The sequence below is a fragment of the Rana temporaria genome, chromosome 11, assembly GCF_905171775.1.
Source record: "Rana temporaria chromosome 11, aRanTem1.1, whole genome shotgun sequence".
In the NCBI taxonomy this organism is placed as follows: domain Eukaryota; kingdom Metazoa; phylum Chordata; class Amphibia; order Anura; family Ranidae; genus Rana; species Rana temporaria.
Window position 1 is genome coordinate 40,091,396 of NC_053499.1, and position 21,794 is coordinate 40,113,189.

Sequence of the window (21,794 nt, forward strand, 5' to 3'; positions counted from 1 at the left end):
CCGAGCATTAGTTCACCTGAATTATCGGGGCGTTTTGAACACTTGACAGCCTGTCAAATGCCCTACAATGCACTGCACGCCGCACAGTGCATTGGAAGCCCTGGTTGGCTAAAGCAATCAGGGAACAGAACACTGTCAGAGCCATAATTGGAGAAAGTAATGATGACTGTGCCCTATCATGGTTGATTGCTTATAGACCCACCACACGCTATAAAAGATTATTTCCCAGAGCAACCATTTGCAGTGGGGATACTGTAGATAAAACACGGCTGGGTTCATTGCTACTAGCGGGTTTGCATGCTATAGTGTGCTATTGTGATTCTATTGTGAGTTTAAAGTATCAGTGTAGTGTGAATATAATGGTAGTGCCACCCTCCTTTCTTACTTTAGTGTCAGTGTGTAGAGTGTCAAGGCAGTTTTACTGCAGTATATTGTAGTGCATCAGGTCACTTTTACTGCAGTATATTGAAGTGTGTTAGTGCAGTTTTACTGCAGTATATTGAAGTGCGTTAGTGCACTTTTCCTGCAATATATTGAAGTGTGTTAGTGCAGTTTTACTGCAGTATATTGAAGTGCGTTAGTGCACTTTTCCTGCAATATATTGAAGTGTGTCAGAGCACTTTTACTGCAGAATATTGAAGTGTGTTAGTGCACTTTTACTGCGGGGACCATTCACACCCAAAGCCCAATTTTGTTACTTCTATCCAGTCTTAGAAACAGTCACCAGAATTTATCCATAAATCTCTAATCTTGTTCCGAGTGCGCTAAATTGTGGCCTCATCATGCAGACTGGCTTCCCAAGCTGTTGTTTATAAAATAAAGAAAGTTTTCAGGGAAAATTTCTTTTTTTGGCTTTATAAATTACATTTTTACTGTAGCAGGTTCTATACACACAGATGCACCACTTTATATGCAGACTGAGGGGACCCCGCAGGCTCTATATTTAAAGGAATTGTTAATTGTTATTAATTTACTTTAAGCATCAGGAATTCACTTCTCATTTAAATACAATCTTTTTTACAAACTTATTTTTAATTGATACATGTCTTCAGGGCAATACCCGGACCCCCATACCCATTGTATGACCAATAACTTGCATATAAGCATTCAAAATGGGCACTTTTGATTTTTAAAGTTCATAAAAGGGGTTCATTGTTCAGCTCTGAACCTTTGCAACGTTTGTGAACTTCTGAAGAGAACTGGTTTGAAGCATTGTGACTTTACTGCATTTCATCACACCTGCCTAAAACCTTTTCACAGCACTGTATGTGGGGGTAGGGCAGCTCAAAATAGTTTTTGGGAGGGTATTTTAAGTGCTTGGTTTGAACTTTAATTTTTTTACTCTTTGTTTACCATTTATTTTACTAAACTTTTTTTCATCACAGAAGGGACATGTCCCTTATGTGATGCTTTTTTGGTAATAGGTTTAATGGGACATCAGAGGGCTAACAAAGCTAACCAAATGTAGATCGGCTTGAATTAGCTTCTTCCCCATTGTACGTCACTACCAGGTCAGTAACAGGAAAAGGAGATCAGCGAATGGATGTTCACTGATTTCCCTTCCCTCTACCCAGCAGCACCTGCCATGCTTTTCTCAGGTGGTCCCGATGGATGCAAAGTGCCTGGCAAGGGTGCAAGTGGGGGTTGTGGACTAATGAGAGTAATAGGGATGTCGGGAAGCAATCCAGTAGCTGCACAGCTGCCAGTTCGCTTGCATTTGAAAGCTGACAGACAGGCTTTTCAGATTTACCCAAAACAACCCAAAGCGACTGGCGTACAGTAGTTTCTACATTGTTGGCAGTAAATGGGTTAATACTTTCACAGTCCCAGTACAAGATTAGTATTCCCAATCCGAATACTTGTTCCGGGACAGAAAATACGGAAACTATTGGAGCACCATGCATTTAGCATTTTCAGAAGGAGAGGTCAGCAGCAGCCTGGGTAGTTTTCTTAGAACAGGTTTTACGTTAAAAATCTCCTATGCAGTTAATAGGAGCCGTGTCTTTATCAAGGTACACACTCACTCCGCCCATCTAATACACTAGTCTGTCTATTCCTTACAGCAAGTGCACATTACCTACACACGTCCTCAGGAGCATACACTGGAGGTAAGACTTTAATTTTCACCAGTTTCATTTTATTTGTGTTTTATTTTAAAAACTCCCAGTTTGAGCATGGACATATATTTGTATTCCATAAAAAAAAAAAAAAAAAAAAAAAAGACAGCAAGCTAATATCAGTAATTTTAGGATAGGTTCATGTCACAAACTGCATGCCGGGAATCTGCATTGTGTTTGTGATGCGTTTTTTAGTGCATTTTTAAGAGATTACAGAAAGCCCTACTCCTTGGATTTTTTTAAGGGGTATGAATACTTTTTTAAGGCACTGTAAATGTCGGAGGCAGTCATAAAAGGGTTAAAGCTGAACTCAAGGCAGATATAAATGACACAAATGAATGCAGAGCTGTAATCATTAACCACTTGACCACTGGGCACTTAGGCCCAGATTCACAAAAGAGATACGACGTCGTATCTCCTGATACGCCGTCGTATCTCTGTTTTAGGGTCTTCTTAACTATGCGACTGATTCATAGAATCAGTTACGCATAGTTAGCCCTAAGATCCGACAGGTGTAATAAGTACGCTACGCACGTCGCCGTTCGAAAAAATGACATCACTTCGCGCAAAGCACGGCGGGAAATTCAAAAGGGAGCATGCGCAGTAGGTCCGGCGCGGGAGCGCGCCTAATTTAAATGGCACACGCCCCTTTGAATTACGCGGGCTTACGCCGGAGGCCGCCGGCGTAAGTTTTCTCGCAAGTGCTTTGTGAATCAGGCACTTGCGATGAAAACTTGCGGTGGTGTAACGTATCTACGATACGTTACGCCGCCGCGATTCTACGTGAATCTGGCCCTTAAACCCCATCCTAACCAGACCAATTTTCAGCTTTTGGTACTCTCACATTTTGAATGACAATTACCCAGTCATACAACACTATGCCCATATGATATTTTTGTCCTTTTTTTCCACACAAATAGAGCTTTCTTTTGGTGGTATTTAATCACTGTTGGGTTTTTTATTTTTTTGCGCTATAAAAAAAAAATTACTGCAGGGTATGGCAGGGTATTGCATAGTTGATCCTTCTTTTGGAGAAGGTAATAGTGTCTGCGCTGTGTGGCAAAGGGGTGGGGAACGTTAAATGAAAAGGGAAAAAAATCATATACTGAGTATGTGAACATATAAATAACCTCAAATAGCCATTGCATAATTCAAATAGCAGCGAATACAATAATCCAAATAGCAGTGAATAAGTGAAAAAAAAACACAAATATAAATGTAAATCATACAACACAATATAACATGTGAATGAATATATAAACCTATACACAATAAGATGCCAAAAACATACACATCTACAAAGAGTGCATATAATAGTGAGTAGGTAAAAAAAACAGGAGAAAAAAAGTCTCTGAAATGTGATCCCAAAGCCGAGCGTTGAAAGATGAAAAGCTTCACAGTGCTGAAACACCTCTTGTGGCTCTTATCTGCTCACCTCACTGCTGTTGTACTAACAGCCTAGTAATCCTCAGTTACCAGATGGCACAATCAATTTGGAGGTGTACTTGGAGGACCCAGTTCCAGGTAGACACCAGGCTCAGGAGATCAAAAAGGCTCCGTCTGGAGATTCCATGAGCAGCGTCCACGGCTGGAAATTCCCACAGATCTTACTGTCGATGAACCCGATCTCAGCTTCACCAGAGGCGCTGTCCGAGGCCGGGCGCAATATCACAATGTCCCAAACTCAATGCGTTGAGATCGGGTTCATCGACAGTAAGATCTGTGGGAATTTTCTAGCCGTGGACGCTGCTCATGGAATCTCTAGACGGAGCCCTTTTAACCTCCAGAGCCTGGTGTCTACCTGGAACTGGAACTGGGTTCACCAAGTCTACCTGGAACTGGGTCCTCCAAGTACACCTCCAAATAGATGTTTTTCACGACGTGATTCCTCTCCAGCCTGACCTGCATACACACGTTTATGCAAAAAAATGTCCGACCAAATCGCGGTGACGTACAACACGTATGATGGGACTATAAAGGGTAAGTTCCTTTCAAATGGCGCCACCCTTTAGGCTGCTTTTGGGCTGCATACTTGATCCTGAGCATGCACGTTTTTTACCCTTGGAAAAGCATACAAATGATCGCTTTTCACGACGAGAAAAAGACTGACGTGAAGCACGACGAGAAAAAAGAGAGCTGGTTTCAATTTTTTTGCGGTAATTTTTTTTGTCGAGAAAACTGCTAGGGTGCATACACACGACCGGTTTTCTCGAGCAATATAAAAAATGGCAGTTTTCTCGTCATGAAAAACGGTTGTGTGTACGAGGCATTTTTTTTTTTTGCTTTTTTTTTTTGTTAAAAATAAAAAACTGCTCTATAAGCAGATATATTAATATTTAAATAATATATTTTCTGTTTATTTGAGTTGTTTCTTTTTCTTTCTAAAATATAAAAATATATACTGCGCTCATCCAATATAGTGTCAAAAGGTAGCAGCCAACACAACAATAGAAACGATTGTGTAAAAAATGTGAAGAATTAAAAGTGCAGCGCTGCACTTTCTTTTTCTTTCTGTAAGAGCTAAAATGCCTGATTATATATATTTGTTTTGTTCTTTTTGTGTATAAAAAGGCAATAAAAAGTAATTAAAAAAAAAAAAAGTAAATCCTTCGGATCCATTTTTATAGTTAAAAAATGTTTGTGAGCATAAACATAAAAAAAAAAGGATCATAGATAAAATGTAAAAATTTCTGCATTATAATGCATAGAAAAAACATAAAAAAATTACATAGATCATAGAAAAAGCATCAAGCTGTTCAAAAGACGAATAGATAGCAGTCATAACATAGTGGATCATTTAATAATAGAGAATAGTCCATAAAAGATGTTATATTCAGCAGATCAAATAACAGTCTGTAGGGGAGGCCACCATCCCAGTGATTAAAACGATTGTGTCCAAACAAATGCAACAGTAAAATTGCACACTCACTTACTGGTTGCCGTTACAGCAGCTAATAAACCTCAAGCACACGGAAACATCTCTGGAAATATCGCAGTGAATCCGTATTTTGAACAGTCTGATACTTTATCTCTGGGCGCTACACTTTTTCTATAAAAAATAAATAAAAATCAAACACTAATTGCCCAAACCCATAATGTTAATTTGATTTATGTTTTTTAATATTTTACGTTTTAAAAGAGAGTATAAAAATATAACAAGTGTCTTTATAAAAAGGATTTATACTATCAAATGCGGTTCTCATAAAGTAACCTAATGCCGCGTACAGACGGTCGTTTTTTGTGATGAAAAAAAAACGACGTTTTAAAACGATCGTGTGTGGGAAAAACGTAGTTTTATGTCTTCAAAAAAACGACAAAAAAAAAATTCGAACATGCTTGAATTTTTTGTGTCGTTTTTCAAAACGTCGTTTTTTGTTTCACAGAAATTGACCGAGTGTAGCAAAAAACGACGTTTAAAACAACGTTTTTAAACCCGCGCATGCCCAGAAGCTAGTTATGAACCGAGCTTCAGTGGAAAAAAGTGGTGAAACGTAACCTCGCTTTGCTAGAGCATTGTGAAAAAACGATGGTGTGTAGGCAACTTCGTCATTGAAAATTAAGTTTCAAAAACGTCGTTTTATTTCATGATTTAAAACGTCGTTTTTTTTCATCACAAAAAACGACCGTCTGTACGCGGCATAATAATATAAAGAATTACCAATTGCATTTGTAAACATAATCCCTGGTCATGCCATTACAACTGAAAATTAATGTTAGATTTTGCCTACTACTAATGTAAGAAGTAATTAGAGAGTAAATTATAAACCAGCAAATTATATTAATCAGTAGGCAAAAAAGCAATGCAATTTTAATACAAATGTTGCAACATACATTGTATCCAGCTGGAGAACCCTATTTGAAAAAATAGCAGGGGTTCTAGCCTACCCCACTTCTGTCTGGTGGAACCATTGACAGTAGGGGAAATATTTCTAACGAAGCCCAATAATACCTGAATTATTCACAAACAAGCCTAGGCAGTAAAACTGGTTAGTCTGTGAGACTGTCTGTCTCTTCACAAAGGGGGATGTATATGTAGGCAGTTGGGGTTCAATGGAGCCATGCTACAATAAACAATGCATTACAAAACAATCCTCACCCAACCGGGTAAATTACATTCTATTATATTACAGAGTTGGTGGTGAAAAGAGACTGTAAAATCTATTTTTACTGTGGTTTGGGCAGTTTTACTTAGATTTCAATCTATTACCAAACAAACATGAGTTGCAGATAAAAAAAAAAAAGTGCACCAATGTTTTAAGCTCCTTTGTCACCAGACAAAAAAAATCTGTATTTTTTGCTTGAAAATTACTTACAAAACACAAGACAATATATTATATATTATACACAGTATATATATATATATATATATATATATATATATATATATATATATATATATATACACATACACACACACATATATATATATATATATATATATATATATATATATATATATATATATATGCTCATCAAACAATTATTTAAAGCAGGAGCCAAATAATCAATTATCACACATCAGTAACCCATTCTAGAGTTAATTTTTTTCTCCTTAGGAATAAGGAATGAATGTCATTTGATAGCTGTCTTTCTGAAACCACCAAAAACAATTGTATTAGGTGTTACCGATGTGTGATAAATTATTAATTGTTTCCTGCTAAAAAGGAGAATTACAGCCAAAGCACGTTTGGCTGTACTTTTCCTGTTCATAACAGGAGTATAGTTCGTTCTGCACTCCTGTGACCAATTTTCTGAAACCACAGAGGAGGACCAGACTCGGGCAAAATCACAACCATGGACCAAGATCACGACCCATATGCCTGGACCGGCTGGGAGCTGCTGAGAGCCTGAGCCAGCCGCTCTCTTCCCCTCCACAGCTCAGCGCTCCAGTGAGTGAGGGGGGGGGGCGAGCAGAGAGAGCAGCGACTGACAGTCAGCAGCTCTCTGCTCAGGGATATGTGAGAACCAAGCGATCGGCTGTGTTTGATTGCTCAGATTTCAGTAATAGGGGCAGACAGATGCCGCATCGGACCGTTGCTGCATCCACCTAGGCAAGTATAATTCTTTAAAATAAAAAAAAACAGACATCTCTTTAACCACTTCCATACCAGGCATTTTCACCCCCTTCCTGCCCAGACCAATTTTTGGTTTTCAGCGCTGTCGCACTTTGAATGACAATTGCGCGGGCGTGCAATGTGGCTCCCAAACAAAATTGACGGCCTTTTTTCCTCACAAATAGAGCTTTCTTTTGGTGGTATTTGATCACCTCTCTGGTTTTTATTTTTTGCGCTATAAACAAAAGAAGGGCGACAATTAAAAAAAAAAAAACACAATTCCTTTTACTTTTTGATTTAATAAATATCAAAACACTTTTTTTTCCTTAGTTTAGACCGATACGTATTCTTCTACATATTTTTGGAAAAAAAATAAATAAATACAATAAGCGTATTTGATCGGTTTGCGCAAAAGTTCTAGCGTCTACAAAATGGGGAATATAATTATGGCATTTTTATTTATTTTTATTTTTTTACTAGTAATGGCGGCGATCTGCAATTTTTATATTGTCACCGTGACATTGCGGTGGACATATCGGACACTTTTCACACAATTTTGGGACCATTCACATTTATACAGCGATTAGTGCTATAAAACTGCACTGATTACTGTGTAAATGTGACTGGCAGGGAAGGGGTTAACACTAGGGAGCGCTGAAGGGATTAAATATGTTCCCTAAAGTGTTTTCTAACTGTTAGGGGAGGGGGACTCACAAGGGGAGGAGATCGATGTGTGTTCCTCTGTACTGGGAACACACATCAGTCTCCTCACCGCTGACAGGACATGGATCTGTGTGTTTACACACACAGATCCATTGTTCTGCCGTGATTGCGGGCAATCGCGAGTGCCCGGCGGACATCGCCGCCGCCGGGCACGCGCACCGGGTCCCGAGCGGCCGGAAAAGCAAGGACGTCATATGACGTCCAGTCTGAAAGACGAGAGGTTCACGCCGACGTCATTTTACTATGACTCGGTAGGGAAGAGGTTAAATAATTTGCTTGATGGGGAGATATATATTTGTAAAACATGTATGTTATTCAGATTATGCTCCAGCCTGAAGCAGTGAAGAAGGAAGTTTTGTACTTTGCCCGAAACTGTTGCTATTTGAAACATAGCATGTAACTAACTCTCTCTCTCTCTCTTTATCTCTCTCTCTCTTAAATTATATATATATATATATATATATATATATATATATATATATATATATATATATATATATATATATATATATATATATATATATATATATATATATATATATATAAAGAAAGTTCAAGAGTTGCTGCACTTAAAATCGTTTATTTTTCAAATATCTTCATAAAGGCTACATACCAAAAAAGTATTCAAGATATTCAGACATGGATGATATCCGTTTCGGGGCTTACATGCTTACGCCCTTCCTCAGATCAAGTCAGAACAATTTCAAGCAAGTCATGTGATTTTAAACACTTCACAAGCTACATCACATAAGGAATCAATTACATGGTTAATTGCTTACTAATACAATCCAATTCCTACATGGTTATTTCAAGTATTTCACACCAAAAATGCAAAAAAGGGTTAATCAAGCTGGCCACAGTCTCATAGTTCCCCCAGGAGCCATCCTAGTGTCAATCTAAAAAAATATATATATATATATATATATATATATATATATATATATATATATATATATATATATATATATATATATATATATATATATATAAATATATATTATATGTAAAAAACAATACCTAAAAAGCATACATATATATATATATATATATATATATATATATATATATATATATATATATATATATAGGGATTGAAAGAACATATATGTACCTGGTACTATGGGGATTCTCCAAAGAAGAGAGCCAAGGGGGTCGCCATAGGAATAGGGAAGAACATCTCCTTCACAGTAGAAGACAGGAAAGTGGACCCGGAAGGTCGCTATTTGTTTTTAAAAGGAATACTCCAAGGGAAAAAATACACGTTAACAAACATATATTGCCCAAACAGCCAACCACATAAATACCTGAGGGGGATCTTGAATGCTTTAATGGATTTTAAACTTGGACATGTAATACTCGCAGGAGACCTCAACCTTTCAATGGACTATCAACTAGATAGTACGTCCGGGGCACAGAGGCGAAATATTAAACAGCTAAGAATATTAGGGAAAAAAATCCACAGTCACTGCTTAATAGATCCTTGGAGAATAACATATCCAAATAAAAGGGACTACACCTATTACTCTTCCGTGCACGGAACATACTCAAGACTGGATTATATAATGGTAGACCACGAGCTACTGGAAGAGGTAGTTAAAACTTCAATAGGGGTAACTACAATCTCAGATCATGCTCCGGTAATAGTAAAAATTAGATTCAAAGAGATAGAGCAAAGAAAAGGATCATGGAACTTAAATGAAGAACTTTTAGAGGACAGCGAGGTAAATAACATAGTGAGAACTGATTTGGAGCAATATTTCATCCTCAATAATACACCTGAAGTAAGGGTAGCCACTGTTTGGGAGGCCCACAAGGCATACATTAGAGGGAAACTAATTTCGATAGGAGCAGGGAAAAAAAAAATAAGAAAATTAAACATGGAAAAACTAACAACGGAGCTATTTGAATTGGAGCAAACGCATAAAGAGCGAGGAGAAAATGAAATATATCAAGAAATTGTCGCAAAGAGGGCCCAGCTCAGAGATTTAATGAAGGTTGAAACAAGGGACATATTCAAAAACGTTAGAAAAGAGAGGTATAAATGGGGGAACAAACCAGGGAAATATTTAGCAAGAATATCCAGGAAAAAAAAAAAGAAAAACTACATAGAAAAAATAAAAAACCAAGACGGCCAGATGAAATATAGGACGTCTGAAATTGCTGAATCCTTTCGGACTTTCTATAGTTCATTATATGCAATAAGAATAAATGAAACTCAAGAGCAGGAAAATATTAGAAAAAAGAAAATTAGGGAATACCTAGAAGAAGTGAAATTACCTAAAATCTCTCAAAACGACATTGAATTCCTGGAGGCTCCAATAACTCAAGATGAGATATATGGAGCTTTCCAGGAAACACCGTGTGGTAAGAGCCCAGGTCCTGATGGCTTGCCGATTATATATTACAAAAAATTTAAAGAACTCTTGGTCCCAGAGATGTGTAATTATTTTAATAAAATAGGGGAGGAAGAGGAAATAAGAAAAGAATCCCTATTGGCAAATATTACTATTATCCCTAAAACAGGAAAAGATGGAACTCTGTGCTCCAACTACCGACCAATCGCACTGCTAAATGCAGACTTGAAGGTATATGCGAAAATATTAGCAACTAGGATAAAAAGTTTAATGCCGCAATTAATAAACACAGATCAGGCAGGTTTCGTAACAGGCAGAGAGGGGAGAGATAATAGCATAAGGACCCTGCTGTTATTGCAACATGATCCAAAAAAGAAACCCCCAGTCGTACTCATGTCTTTAGATGCCGAAAAAGCATTTGACAGAGTCGACTGGGGGTTTATGATGGAAACCCTACAAAGTATAGGCCTAGGACCAAGGTTCATGAAATGGGTAAAGAATCTATATAGCCACCCGACGGCAAGGGTGAAGGTCAACGGGGGTATGTCGTCTGTGTTCGAAATGAAAAACGGAACCAGACAGGGGTGCCCGCTCTCACCTCTCCTATATGTAATAGCTCTGGAACCATTATTAGCAAAAATTCGGGAAAACCCGGATATAGGGGGGGTGAGAGTGGGAGATGAAGAACACAAGGTGGCGGCATACGCAGACGACATACTCCTATATCTGACCAAACCTAGGGTGTCCCTCCCAAATATCATAAAGGAAATAAAAAGATACGGTGAACTTTCAAATTTTAAAATAAATCCGATAAAAACAGTTATTTTGAATTTGGGGATAGATAAAAAAGAAGCTGAAGAACTACAGAAAGAGTTCCCATTCACATGGGAAAAAGAAGCTATAACGTATTTAGGAATAAAAATTACATCAAGATTTGAAAAACTATACTCGGTTAATTTTGTCCCCCTAATTAATGAAATTAACCAAGACCTGAAAAATCTTGCAAAAAAACATATTTCTTGGATAGGTAAGATCAACGCGTTTAAAATGATGATATTACCGAAGATTACATATAAACTTCAAATGCTCCCAATAAAAATACCGCAAAGTTTTTTTAAAGTAATCAAAACAGTAATCTTGAAATACATATGGACAGGTAAAAAGGCTAGACTAAGTTACTCATTGTTGAGCATGAAAAAAAAAAGGAGGGGGGGTTGGGGCTCCCTGATATAAAAAGATATTACTCTGCTGTTAATTTAGCTAGGTTGGTAGAATGGTCAAATACATACACAAAAAAAAAATGGGTACGAATGGAAGAAATATTAAGTAGCACACATTTAAATAGAAATGTATGGATACCACCCAAAATGAGGGAATTGGGCACAAATACACATAGTATTACAAGGAACGTACTTAGAATATGGGACACAATATTTAGACGGGAAAAATGGGAGTATAACTCTCCATTGATCCCTTTAGTAGGCACAAATTTTTTTCCACCAGGTAATGGAACACGTTTTGGAAAGCTACTGGGTGAGAAAAAATTAAAAGATATTGTCACACGGGGGAAAATTAAATTAAGACAAGATATAAAGATAGGAGAAGGGGAACACATGATGAGTGAATGGGAGTACATGCAGTTAAAACACTTTGTGAGCACATTACCACAACCAATTAGGGAAGACAAGACACTACACCCAATAGAAAAAATTTGCAATATGGATAAGCCCCTGATACACGGTATATCAAAGGCATACGGGATATTAACGGAGCTCGAGTCCCAGGAAACCCTCCCCTTTTTAGAAAAATGGGAAAACGATTTGGGTAAAAGGATTGATAAACAACAAATGATAGGTGCAGTATACAATCATGCTTCGGACAACACCACCATCGAAGCAAATTACAAATGTATGGTCCGATGGCACTTGACCCCATTGAGAATGAGTAAGATCCACCCAAATAACTCAGAGCTATGTTGGAGAAATTGTAAGCAAAAAGGAACAACTATGCATATATGGTGGGACTGCCCGAGAGTGCAGGAATACTGGAAAGAAATTTTGGAATATATTGCAGAAATAACGGGGGAGAGGATTCTTTGCAGCCCATTGACCTGTATGTTTCACGGAACTGAAAAAACAAAAAAACAGTATGGAACAACGTTGGTCCCAGTGCTGCTAAATGCAGCAAAGGCCCTGATCCCAAAGAACTGGCTACACCCAAAGAGGCCATCAATTAAAGAGTGGATAGAAAGGGTGGAATATATAGAAGAGATGGAGTATCTTGCCTGTAGAGAGACAGGCGGCGAAGACAAATACAGGGTGGTCTGGGAAAAATGGAAAGTGTTTAAATCCACAGAAAAGTTTGTCCAGGGAATGGCAGAAGCAGATAGGTGAGACACCTAAGAGAAGACAACATGGCACACAGATCTAGGGAGAGGGGGGAAAGGGGGGAGGATAAGAGGGGGGGAAGGGGGGGAAAAAAAAAAAAAAAAAAGGGGCTAGTCATGTTATAATAGTAAGCAATGCAGCCAGACTGGTTAATTGGTAAAAGGGTAATTAATGGTTTAAAAATGCCAAGTCTACAATTGTACAGAAGAAAAGGAACTCAAACAAATAAATAAATCTCACGAATGATGCAAAGCCACAAGAGAGACGTTATGGGCGGTCGAACCGTGAGCTAGTCTCGCTGCCAAAATGTGAGCAGAGTCTGACGTGAAAAAAAAAAAAAAAAGAAAGAACATATATGTAAAAAGAAAAAGAAAAGTGAAAAGAAAAAAAAAAACATAAAAATAAATGCAGACACATACTGTATGCATCGATCGAAAAAACAAAATCCTAAAAATAAATATAGATCAAAAACGGGTGTTTAATCCATTAGGAGTGATAGTATTAAGAAAATGTATCCAATGTACCTCACATCTCCTCAAGGTAAGTTCACGATTACCACCGCTCCAATTCCTTTCAATGCCTTCTAATACTATGCACTTTAATTGTGAGACTGCATGTCCTTTCTCTACAAAATGTCGGGCAAGTGGTAGCTGTGTTCATTTATCTCTGTAATAATCCACATGGACATTTGATAGCATACACCACATACGATGAATGACAGGTGTAGTGTCCCTTAATGGGAATATTGAAACCTTTGTGGGGATGTGAAATATATTTACCCTTAATCATACAGAGTTACATTGGATGCAGTATAAACATGGAAAAGATCACATGTTTTTCAGTCCCAGAAATGTCATGTTTAGGAACAGGCAGGGAAAATTGATCTGATTTGACCAATCGATCCCTGAGTGTTCTTCCTTTCCTATATGAGGACATGGGTAAACTCCAAAATTCCGCAATATTGGGGTAACTAGTCTTAACTGTATTCCAATGTTTTTTAATAATATTGAAAACTTTATATGAAAATGGATGATACTGTGAGACAAAAGGAATTCTTTTAAACGATCTTTTAGGCATCCTGTTAGTATTTCTATTTAATCATTCTTTTTTAATTAGTGCTTCAGGGTATCTTCTCTGGATACGTTTTTTTCTCCATTTTATTTAATCTCTGTTGACAACATTGTGAATCATTAACTATTCTCTGAACGCGCATCAGCTGGCTTTTTGGAATTGAATTAAAAACTATACGTGGGTGAAAGCTATCAAAGTGTAACAATTGATTGCGATCAGTGGTTTTTACATATAGATCACTCATGATTTTCATATTGTTAATACATAGGGTGGTATCTAAGAACGAAATTTCAGTTTTATTAAATTCCATATTAAACTTTAAACCGGGAATAAGATAATTGAGATAACGATCGAATAGTAGTAAGGATTCAATGTCGCCACCCCACACAGCAAAAATATCGTCCACAAATCTATACCATCCCTGGCAGTGTTCACTAATAACTGACATAAATAAATTAAACTTCATGAACGCAAGAACCCATCGCTGCCCCTCTCAGCTGTAAGAAATTAGTATCCTTGAAAAGGAACAAATTTTCATCAAGTACTATTTTCAATAAATCCAACAAAAATTCAATATGTTTACTCTCATATAAACCTGAATCGATCAACAACCGCTGGCATGCTTCAATCCCTAACTCATGAGGGATTACTATGTAAAGACTAGAGACGTCCCATGTGACCAGAATGGAATCAGGTGACAACTGTATATTTTGGATTTTGTCAAGAAAATCTGTAGTGTCTTTTATATATGAATTCGTGATACACAATAAAGGTGTAAGACACTTGTCTAAATACTGTGCTAGTGGTGTTGTCACAGATTCCATCCCAGAAACAATGGGGCGTCCCGGAGGGTTGATGGGGTCCTTATGGATCTTGAGTAGTATATATATAACAGGTGTGATTGGATGTTCAGAGGTAAGGAATGCTACAGTTTCATCATCAATAATCCTGTTTTTTAGTGCTGCTGTCAACACATTTTTAAATCCTTTTTGAACCCTAAAAATGTGACTAGCGTCTAATTTCCTGTAAGTGCTTTCATCTGCAAGATGTTTATATACTTCCGATTTGTTGAACACTGCCAGGGATGGTATAGATTTGTGGACGATATTTTTTTATCTTATCCCCAGTTTAAAGTTTAATATGGAATTTAATAAAACTGAAATTTCGTTCTTAGATACCACCCTATGTATTAACAATATGAAAATCATGAGTGATCTATATGTAAAAACCACTGATCGCAATCAATTGTTACACTTTGATAGTTTTCACCCACGTAGCGTTTTTAATTCAATTCCAAAAAGTCAGCTGATGCGCGTTCAGAGAATAGTTAATGATCCACAATGTTGTCAACAGAGATTAAATGAAATGGAGAAAAAAACGTATCCAGAGAAGATACCCTGAAGCACTAATTAAAAAAGAACGATTAAATCTAAAAATACTAACAGGATGCCTAAAAGATTGTTTAAAAGAATTCCTTTTGTCTCACAGTATCATCCATTTTCATATAAAGTTTTCAATATTATTAAAAAACATTGGAATATACTTAAGACTAGTTACCCCAATATTGAGGAATCTTGGAGTTTACCCATGCCCTCATATAGGAAAGGAAGAACACTCAGGGATCGATTGGTCAAATCAGATAAATTTTCCCTGCCTGTTCCTAAAATGACATTTCTGGGACCGAAAAACATGGGATCTTTTCCATGTTTATACTGCATCCAATGTAACTCTATGATTAAGGGTTAATATATTTCACATCCCCACAAAGGTTTCAATATTCCCATTAAGGGGCACTACACCTGTCATTCATCGTATGTGGTGTATGCTATTAAATGTCCATGTGGATTATTATATATGGGAGAAACCACCCAAAAGGTAAAGGATCGAATAGCCCGCCATAGGTATTCAATGAGAGATAAATGAACACAGCTACCGCTTGCCCGACATTTTGTAGAGAAAGGACATGCAGTCTCACAATTAAAATACATGGTATTATAAGGCATTGAAAGAAATAGGAGAGGTGGTGATCATGAACTTACCTTGAGGAGACGTGAGGTACATTGGATACAATGTCTTAATACTATCACTCCTAATGGATTAAACACAGATTTGGATCTATATTTATTTTTATGTTTTTTTCTTTTCACTTTAATTTTTACATATATATTCTTTCAATCCCTGTATATATGCTTTTTAGGTAATGTTTTTTACATATATACAGTTTATTTTTCAGATTGACACTAGGATGGCTCCTGGGGAAACTATGAGACTGTGGCCAGCTTGATTAACCCTTTTTGTATTTTTGGTGTGAAATACTTGAAATAACCATGTAGGAATTTGATTTTATTAGTAAGCAATTAATCATGTAATTGATTCCATATGTGATGTAGCTTGTGAAGTGTTTAAAATCGCATGACTTTTATGAAATTGTTAGATGTGTTCTGACTTGATCTGAGGAAGGGCGGAAGCACGTAAGCCCAAAACGGATATCATCTATGTCTGAATATCTTGAATACTTTTTTGGTATGTAACCTTTATGAAGATATTTGAAAAATAGAGAAACGATTTTAAGTGCAGCAACTCTTGAACTTTCTTCATATACCAGTATATATGGTCGGTGGGAAGACCTGGCACTTGTTGTACACGGGGTGCAATTCTCCTCTACTTTTTTTGTATATATATATAGACTATATATATGATTTAGAAGATGTCCTAGAGTATAAAATGGTGTTTTTGCTAATTTTTTTTGTCACACAGTATTTGGGCAGCGTTTTTTTTAACACAAATTTAAAAAAATACACTTTAATTATTTTAATGCATACAAAAACAATATAATACCCATTTTTTTGCTAAAATATAAAAGATGGTGTTATGCTAAGTAAATAGATACTGAAAGACTTGAGGAGAAAATATGGACAGCCGCACACCAAAGAAACCTTAAAAAGGTGGCCTTTAATGGTAAAAGGAAAAAAGGCACTACAAAGCACAGCAAGCAGTGGGGTATATAGTTGACGCGTTTCGCACTGGGGTTCAGTGCTTAGTCATAGCTAAAAACAAAATGAAATACATTCCAAATATATACATCCATCTAAAAACATCGTACATACGTGACAATAGTGAAAATAAGTCTAGAAGTGAAGGTGTGAATCTATATGAAGAAACGTACGACGTGTGATAAACTCAGAAATGATGTGATGCGAATAAGAGAGAAGAAAGAAACAATGGAAGAAAATATATATGATTTATAAATAAAGCCCAGCGGTGTAAATATGACAATAATGATAATGTGTACGAGTACATATTCATAAGGGGGCTCAGATGGTGAATAATAAGTGAAAAAAAGATATTCTAAATATAAAACCATAGAAATTTTTACTAGAAAAAATGAAGTCACAGAGTATAGACCGTAAAGTGACAATATATGTGTGTATAAGTAAGTGTAGGTAGCTAATATGTGCGTATATAAATGTAAAAAATGAACCATGGTTTTATATTTAGAATATCTTTTTTCTTTTTTTCACTTATTATTCACCACTATGAGCCTTGTAGTTGCAGCCCCCTTATTGACTGTAGGTAGAATTCTCTAGGTAGACTACTTCTCCCAGGCTGCCCCTGGCAACTTTATTCTGATTGCAGTTAGGCAATATCTAGTTGGCACTGCCATCTTGTGACCAAATACATTTCTGCAACTCAGTATTAATGCCCAATGTTACACTTACAAAAACTGTATAAAGTGAGATAGTATGATGACATATACAGTATACTGAGAAATAGGTTTGGGTTCTTTTTGAAGAACAGTCAGGGAAATGGTTTCCTGTTTAATTTCAGCTTTATAAAGTCCTATACTATACATTTTTTCACCATAAAAATTACACAAAATCAACATAAATTGAGCAGCTTGTAACATTAGATTGTAAGGGACCAGCATAATGATTCTTTCCAGCTTTACTGAATTTTTAATAGTACAAATGTCAATGTACAGTGCCTTGAAAAAGTATTCATACGCCTTGAAATTTTCCACATTTTGTCATGTTACAACCAAAAATGTAAATGTATTTTATTGGGATTTTATGTGAAAGACCAACACAAAGTGGCACATAATTGTCAAGTGGAAGGAAAATGATAAATAGTTTTTATTATTTTTTTTTTACAAATAAATATCTGAAAAGTGTGGTGTTTATTTGTATTCAGCCACCTTTACTCTGATACCCCTAACTAAAATCTAGTGGAACCAATTGTCTTCACAAGTCAAAATGTGGAAAATTTCAAAGAGTGCGAATACTTTTTCAAGGCACTGTACAATGTCAAAAGCTTTACTTTGTAAATGTCCAGACCGACTCAAAATGTTTCAGAAAGGCATTGGGAGGTCACCTTACCCACCAACTCTTGGAGTCTCTCATGGCGACGCTTCCCCTAAAATTCTCTGATCCGTCCCTTCCCACAAGACCCCAAACGCTAAAGTACAAACAATTGTTCCCCCTAAGGTGGGACTTTAAAAGCCAGACACTGTGATATGCATAGAAACAATATTTATTTTATGGAAAATGTCAACAAAAGTTTAAAAACATGCACCGAGGTGAATGTAATTCAAGTGTATAACATTGCAAACATATACAAAACATACAGCAAGAAACAACAAAAAAACAAAAAAACACAATGATAATGACACTACAACTCTCCTATGGATGATGATCCCTGGTACCCAACACGTTTTCGGTATACAACCTTCATTAGCGGTAACGAACAGGGGTGAGTACGGTCAAAATTCTTTACTCAATACGAGCAGTTCCATATGAAGAAAAATAATGAAAAGAGATGGGAATACACAGAGGCATCAATCCGAACCCCAATATAAATTTGGAACTGGTGGATTCAGGTCCTAGGAGTACCCTATATGCAACGATATCCAAATGCACTAAGGTTATGGCGCTCACGGGACCTTAATAAGGCAACCCCCGACTCAATGACAAGCTCCAATGTGGTTCCTGTGTGCTACTGTAATGGCTCCTAAATATCCCCATATAGCAATCAGTTTGCGTAGTTGGCGTTTCCCCTCCTTTGTTTTTTTTTTTTAAATCAGAAAGATGTTTAATTGTTTCATAAACAAGTACAGAAAAAGAAACATAAACATTACCACTGCACAGACAAAAAATGATGATCCCTTCAAGGTATATATCATACATGAACAGACATACAATATTGGTCCCCTACTTCACCCACAGTCGTCATTCCTCCCTCTCCCACAAGAATACATAACATCCCACCTTACTACCAGTAATATACCATATAGACCCTCAAGACATCCGATTATCACCCATTTAGAGACACCTCAGAATCCTGGTCATGACAAGTTCTCTGGGACTCAACCCTGGCGTGTCTAGCCATAACTCCCATATTCTCTCAAACCTGCCAGGACACCAGCGCCATTCCCACGTGATTGACCCAGGATGAGTGAGACGGTGGAGAGGCAGATTTCCACCCCATTAGGATTAATTTCCTAGCCTGGAACAATGTTCTGGAGACAGCCACCCTGGTCATCTCCTCGGGAACCACATCCTCCAGCACCCCCAGTAAGCAGCACATAGGATCAACAGGAACTTTAGTCTGGAAAACAGAATTAATTGTCCCCACCACCCCGTTCCAATATCTGTGCAGCTTCGGGCACATGAGATGTATAAGGTCCCCCTCGTGCTGCTGGCAATGGCAGCACAACGGGTCCGCCCGCCTACCCATCCTGTGCAGCCTCACCGGAGTATAGTGTACCCTTAGCAATATGTACAGTTGCGAAACCTTTTGCGCCACATTTAGGGAACAAGTAGTCAAGGATTGAAGGGCCTCCTCCCACTGATCGCCCGTAATCTGGCCGAGGTCCCGCTGCCAGGCAGAAAAAGCCCTGCATGGGTACTCGTCCAGGTGTTTCCCCTCCTTTGTGGTGCCTTTTTATATGGAACTGCTCGTATTGAGTAAAGAATTTTGACCGTACTCACCCCTGTTCGTTACCCCTGATGAAGGTTGTATACCGGAAACGCTTCGAGTACCAGGGATCATCATCCATAGGAGAGTTGTTGTGTCATTATCAGTGTGTTTTTTTGTTATATGTTTGCAATGTTACACACTTGAATTTCATTCACGTCGTACTTTTGTACGCATGTTTGTTGACATTTTCCATAAAATAAATATTGTTCTATGCATATCACATTATCTGGATTTTAAAGTCCCACCTTAGGGGGAACAACTCGTTGTTCTACTGTATATCATAGGAATGTGGCCAGTACACTGGGTCCAGTGAAATGGTGATCACCCCTCCTCTTTCGCAAACAATAAAGTAGTTCTCTGTTAAGTCTGCATTGCACAGATTTTCTTTATTGTAGATTAAACAATTAACTATTGGTGGGAGATCAGCATTATCTCATGGCTTTTAAAATAATGCAACTGTAGTTGAGCATATCTGGAAAACCTGGTGGTCGTATAAAGACAGTGATGTTCCAGAATGTAAATCAACTTGTCAACTAAAACTAAAAACAAAATCTGAAATATCAGTTTTGCTGGCACTTGGCTATAATCTGACTTTTTCCTTTTTGAATGTGTTTGGTTCTCTTTATATTGAACTGATTTGTCTTTGTCAATTTGTTTTCAGGTATGAAATGAAGCCAGCACAACAGTTGTCATCACGTTCTAATTATTTTATTATATTTCTCATCCAAACTTTAATTGCCTTTATATTATTCAGTTATAATCATATTAGTAATACACATATCAGAAATGAGGTATCCCTCATGACCAACTGCACTGATTCTGCAGCTCCCTCCAAGCCTGAATTGATTTTCACTGTCTTGATATGGACGTGGCCTTTTGGTTCCCAGTTCCGTTTAGACGAGTGTCCAAAACCCTTTGGTACTAAATGCCTGCTTACGGCCAACCGTAGCTTATATAACACAGCAAATGCAGTCATTATTCATCACAGGGATGTATGTGGATCCAGGCAGCAGATGCCACAGATGCCAAGGCCTGAAGGACAATATTGGGTGTGGTTTACTTTGGAATCTCCAAGTCATAATCCAAACCTGCACTTCATGGACAAACTCATCAACCTCACTATGTCCTACCGCAGTGACTCTGATATCTTTACACCTTATGGATGGTTAGAACGGAATGAAGTTGCTGCTAATTATACAATCCCAAAAAAGTCTCATCTGGTGGCTTGGATCGTCAGTAACTGGAACCCCAATTCCAGACGGGTCAAGTTTTATAATGACTTAAAGAATCATATACTAATAGATGTTTATGGTCAACAACATCTCCCTTTAGCCAGGGAGCAAACACTTTCAGTTATCTCTAAATATAAGTTCTACTTATCCTTTGAGAACTCAATACATACAGACTATATAACAGAAAAACTGTGGAATAATGCATTTCTTTCGGGAAGTGTCCCAGTGGTTCTCGGCCCACCCCGAGAAAACTATGAGAGATTTATTCCACCTGATTCATTCATTCATGTAGACGACTTCCCCAGTGCAAAAGAGCTGGCTTCCTATCTGCTTGAACTGGACAAAAATGATCAGAAATACCAGGAATACTTTAAATGGAGATCAAAACTGAAGCCAGTGGAAGATGTTTCTTGGATTGAGCATTACTGCAAAGCATGTGTAGAACTACAAACTGCCCCTTCGTATAGAACCATATCAACTCTTGGTAAATGGTTCACATGACAAATGGAATATATCATTTCTGGAGAAAAAAAATTCTTGACTGTAAAAGGGACCCACAAATGAACTCCAATAAATGTAATAAGGAAATATAAATAGTAAAAGTATAAAGCACAAAGAACAGCAGTGTATAGCAACAAGTAACAAATCATCTTTAACTGATTTAAATATTTGCAAGCAATAAGGAAACCATAAATTGGTTGCGCAGGTGACAGGGGGTTAATAGAGTACCACATGAACCACATTGATATACATAAAATATATATTCTTTATTCATGAGGTGCTATAAACATGTCCATCAGGCCATTTGATTTGATCCATATATATATATATGGTTTTAGAGATGTGATATGAATCAGATGAGATGGCCTGATGGACATGT

General features: G+C 37.3%; 1 protein-coding gene across 3 annotated transcripts; it reads left to right on the forward strand.

The window, feature by feature from the left end:
* Positions 1–1,405: 1,405 nt before the first annotated feature.
* Positions 1,406–21,439, forward strand: LOC120917240 (3-galactosyl-N-acetylglucosaminide 4-alpha-L-fucosyltransferase FUT3-like). 3 transcript variants are annotated; one of them, XM_040328387.1, is made up of 3 exons: positions 1,406–1,511; positions 2,064–2,108; positions 20,344–21,439. In XM_040328387.1, the coding sequence occupies exon 3, from the start codon at positions 20,351–20,353 to the stop codon at positions 21,413–21,415; it is 1,065 nt and encodes a 354-aa protein (XP_040184321.1). In that variant the 5' UTR covers positions 1,406–1,511; positions 2,064–2,108; positions 20,344–20,350; the 3' UTR covers positions 21,416–21,439. The 3 variants fall into 3 exon arrangements, with proteins under 3 accessions (XP_040184321.1, XP_040184320.1, XP_040184319.1); XM_040328386.1 differs by lacking the exon at positions 1,406–1,511 and adding an exon at positions 1,551–1,925; XM_040328385.1 differs by lacking the exon at positions 1,406–1,511 and having other exon boundaries at positions 1,551–2,108.
* The last annotated feature ends 355 nt before the right edge of the window (positions 21,440–21,794 follow it).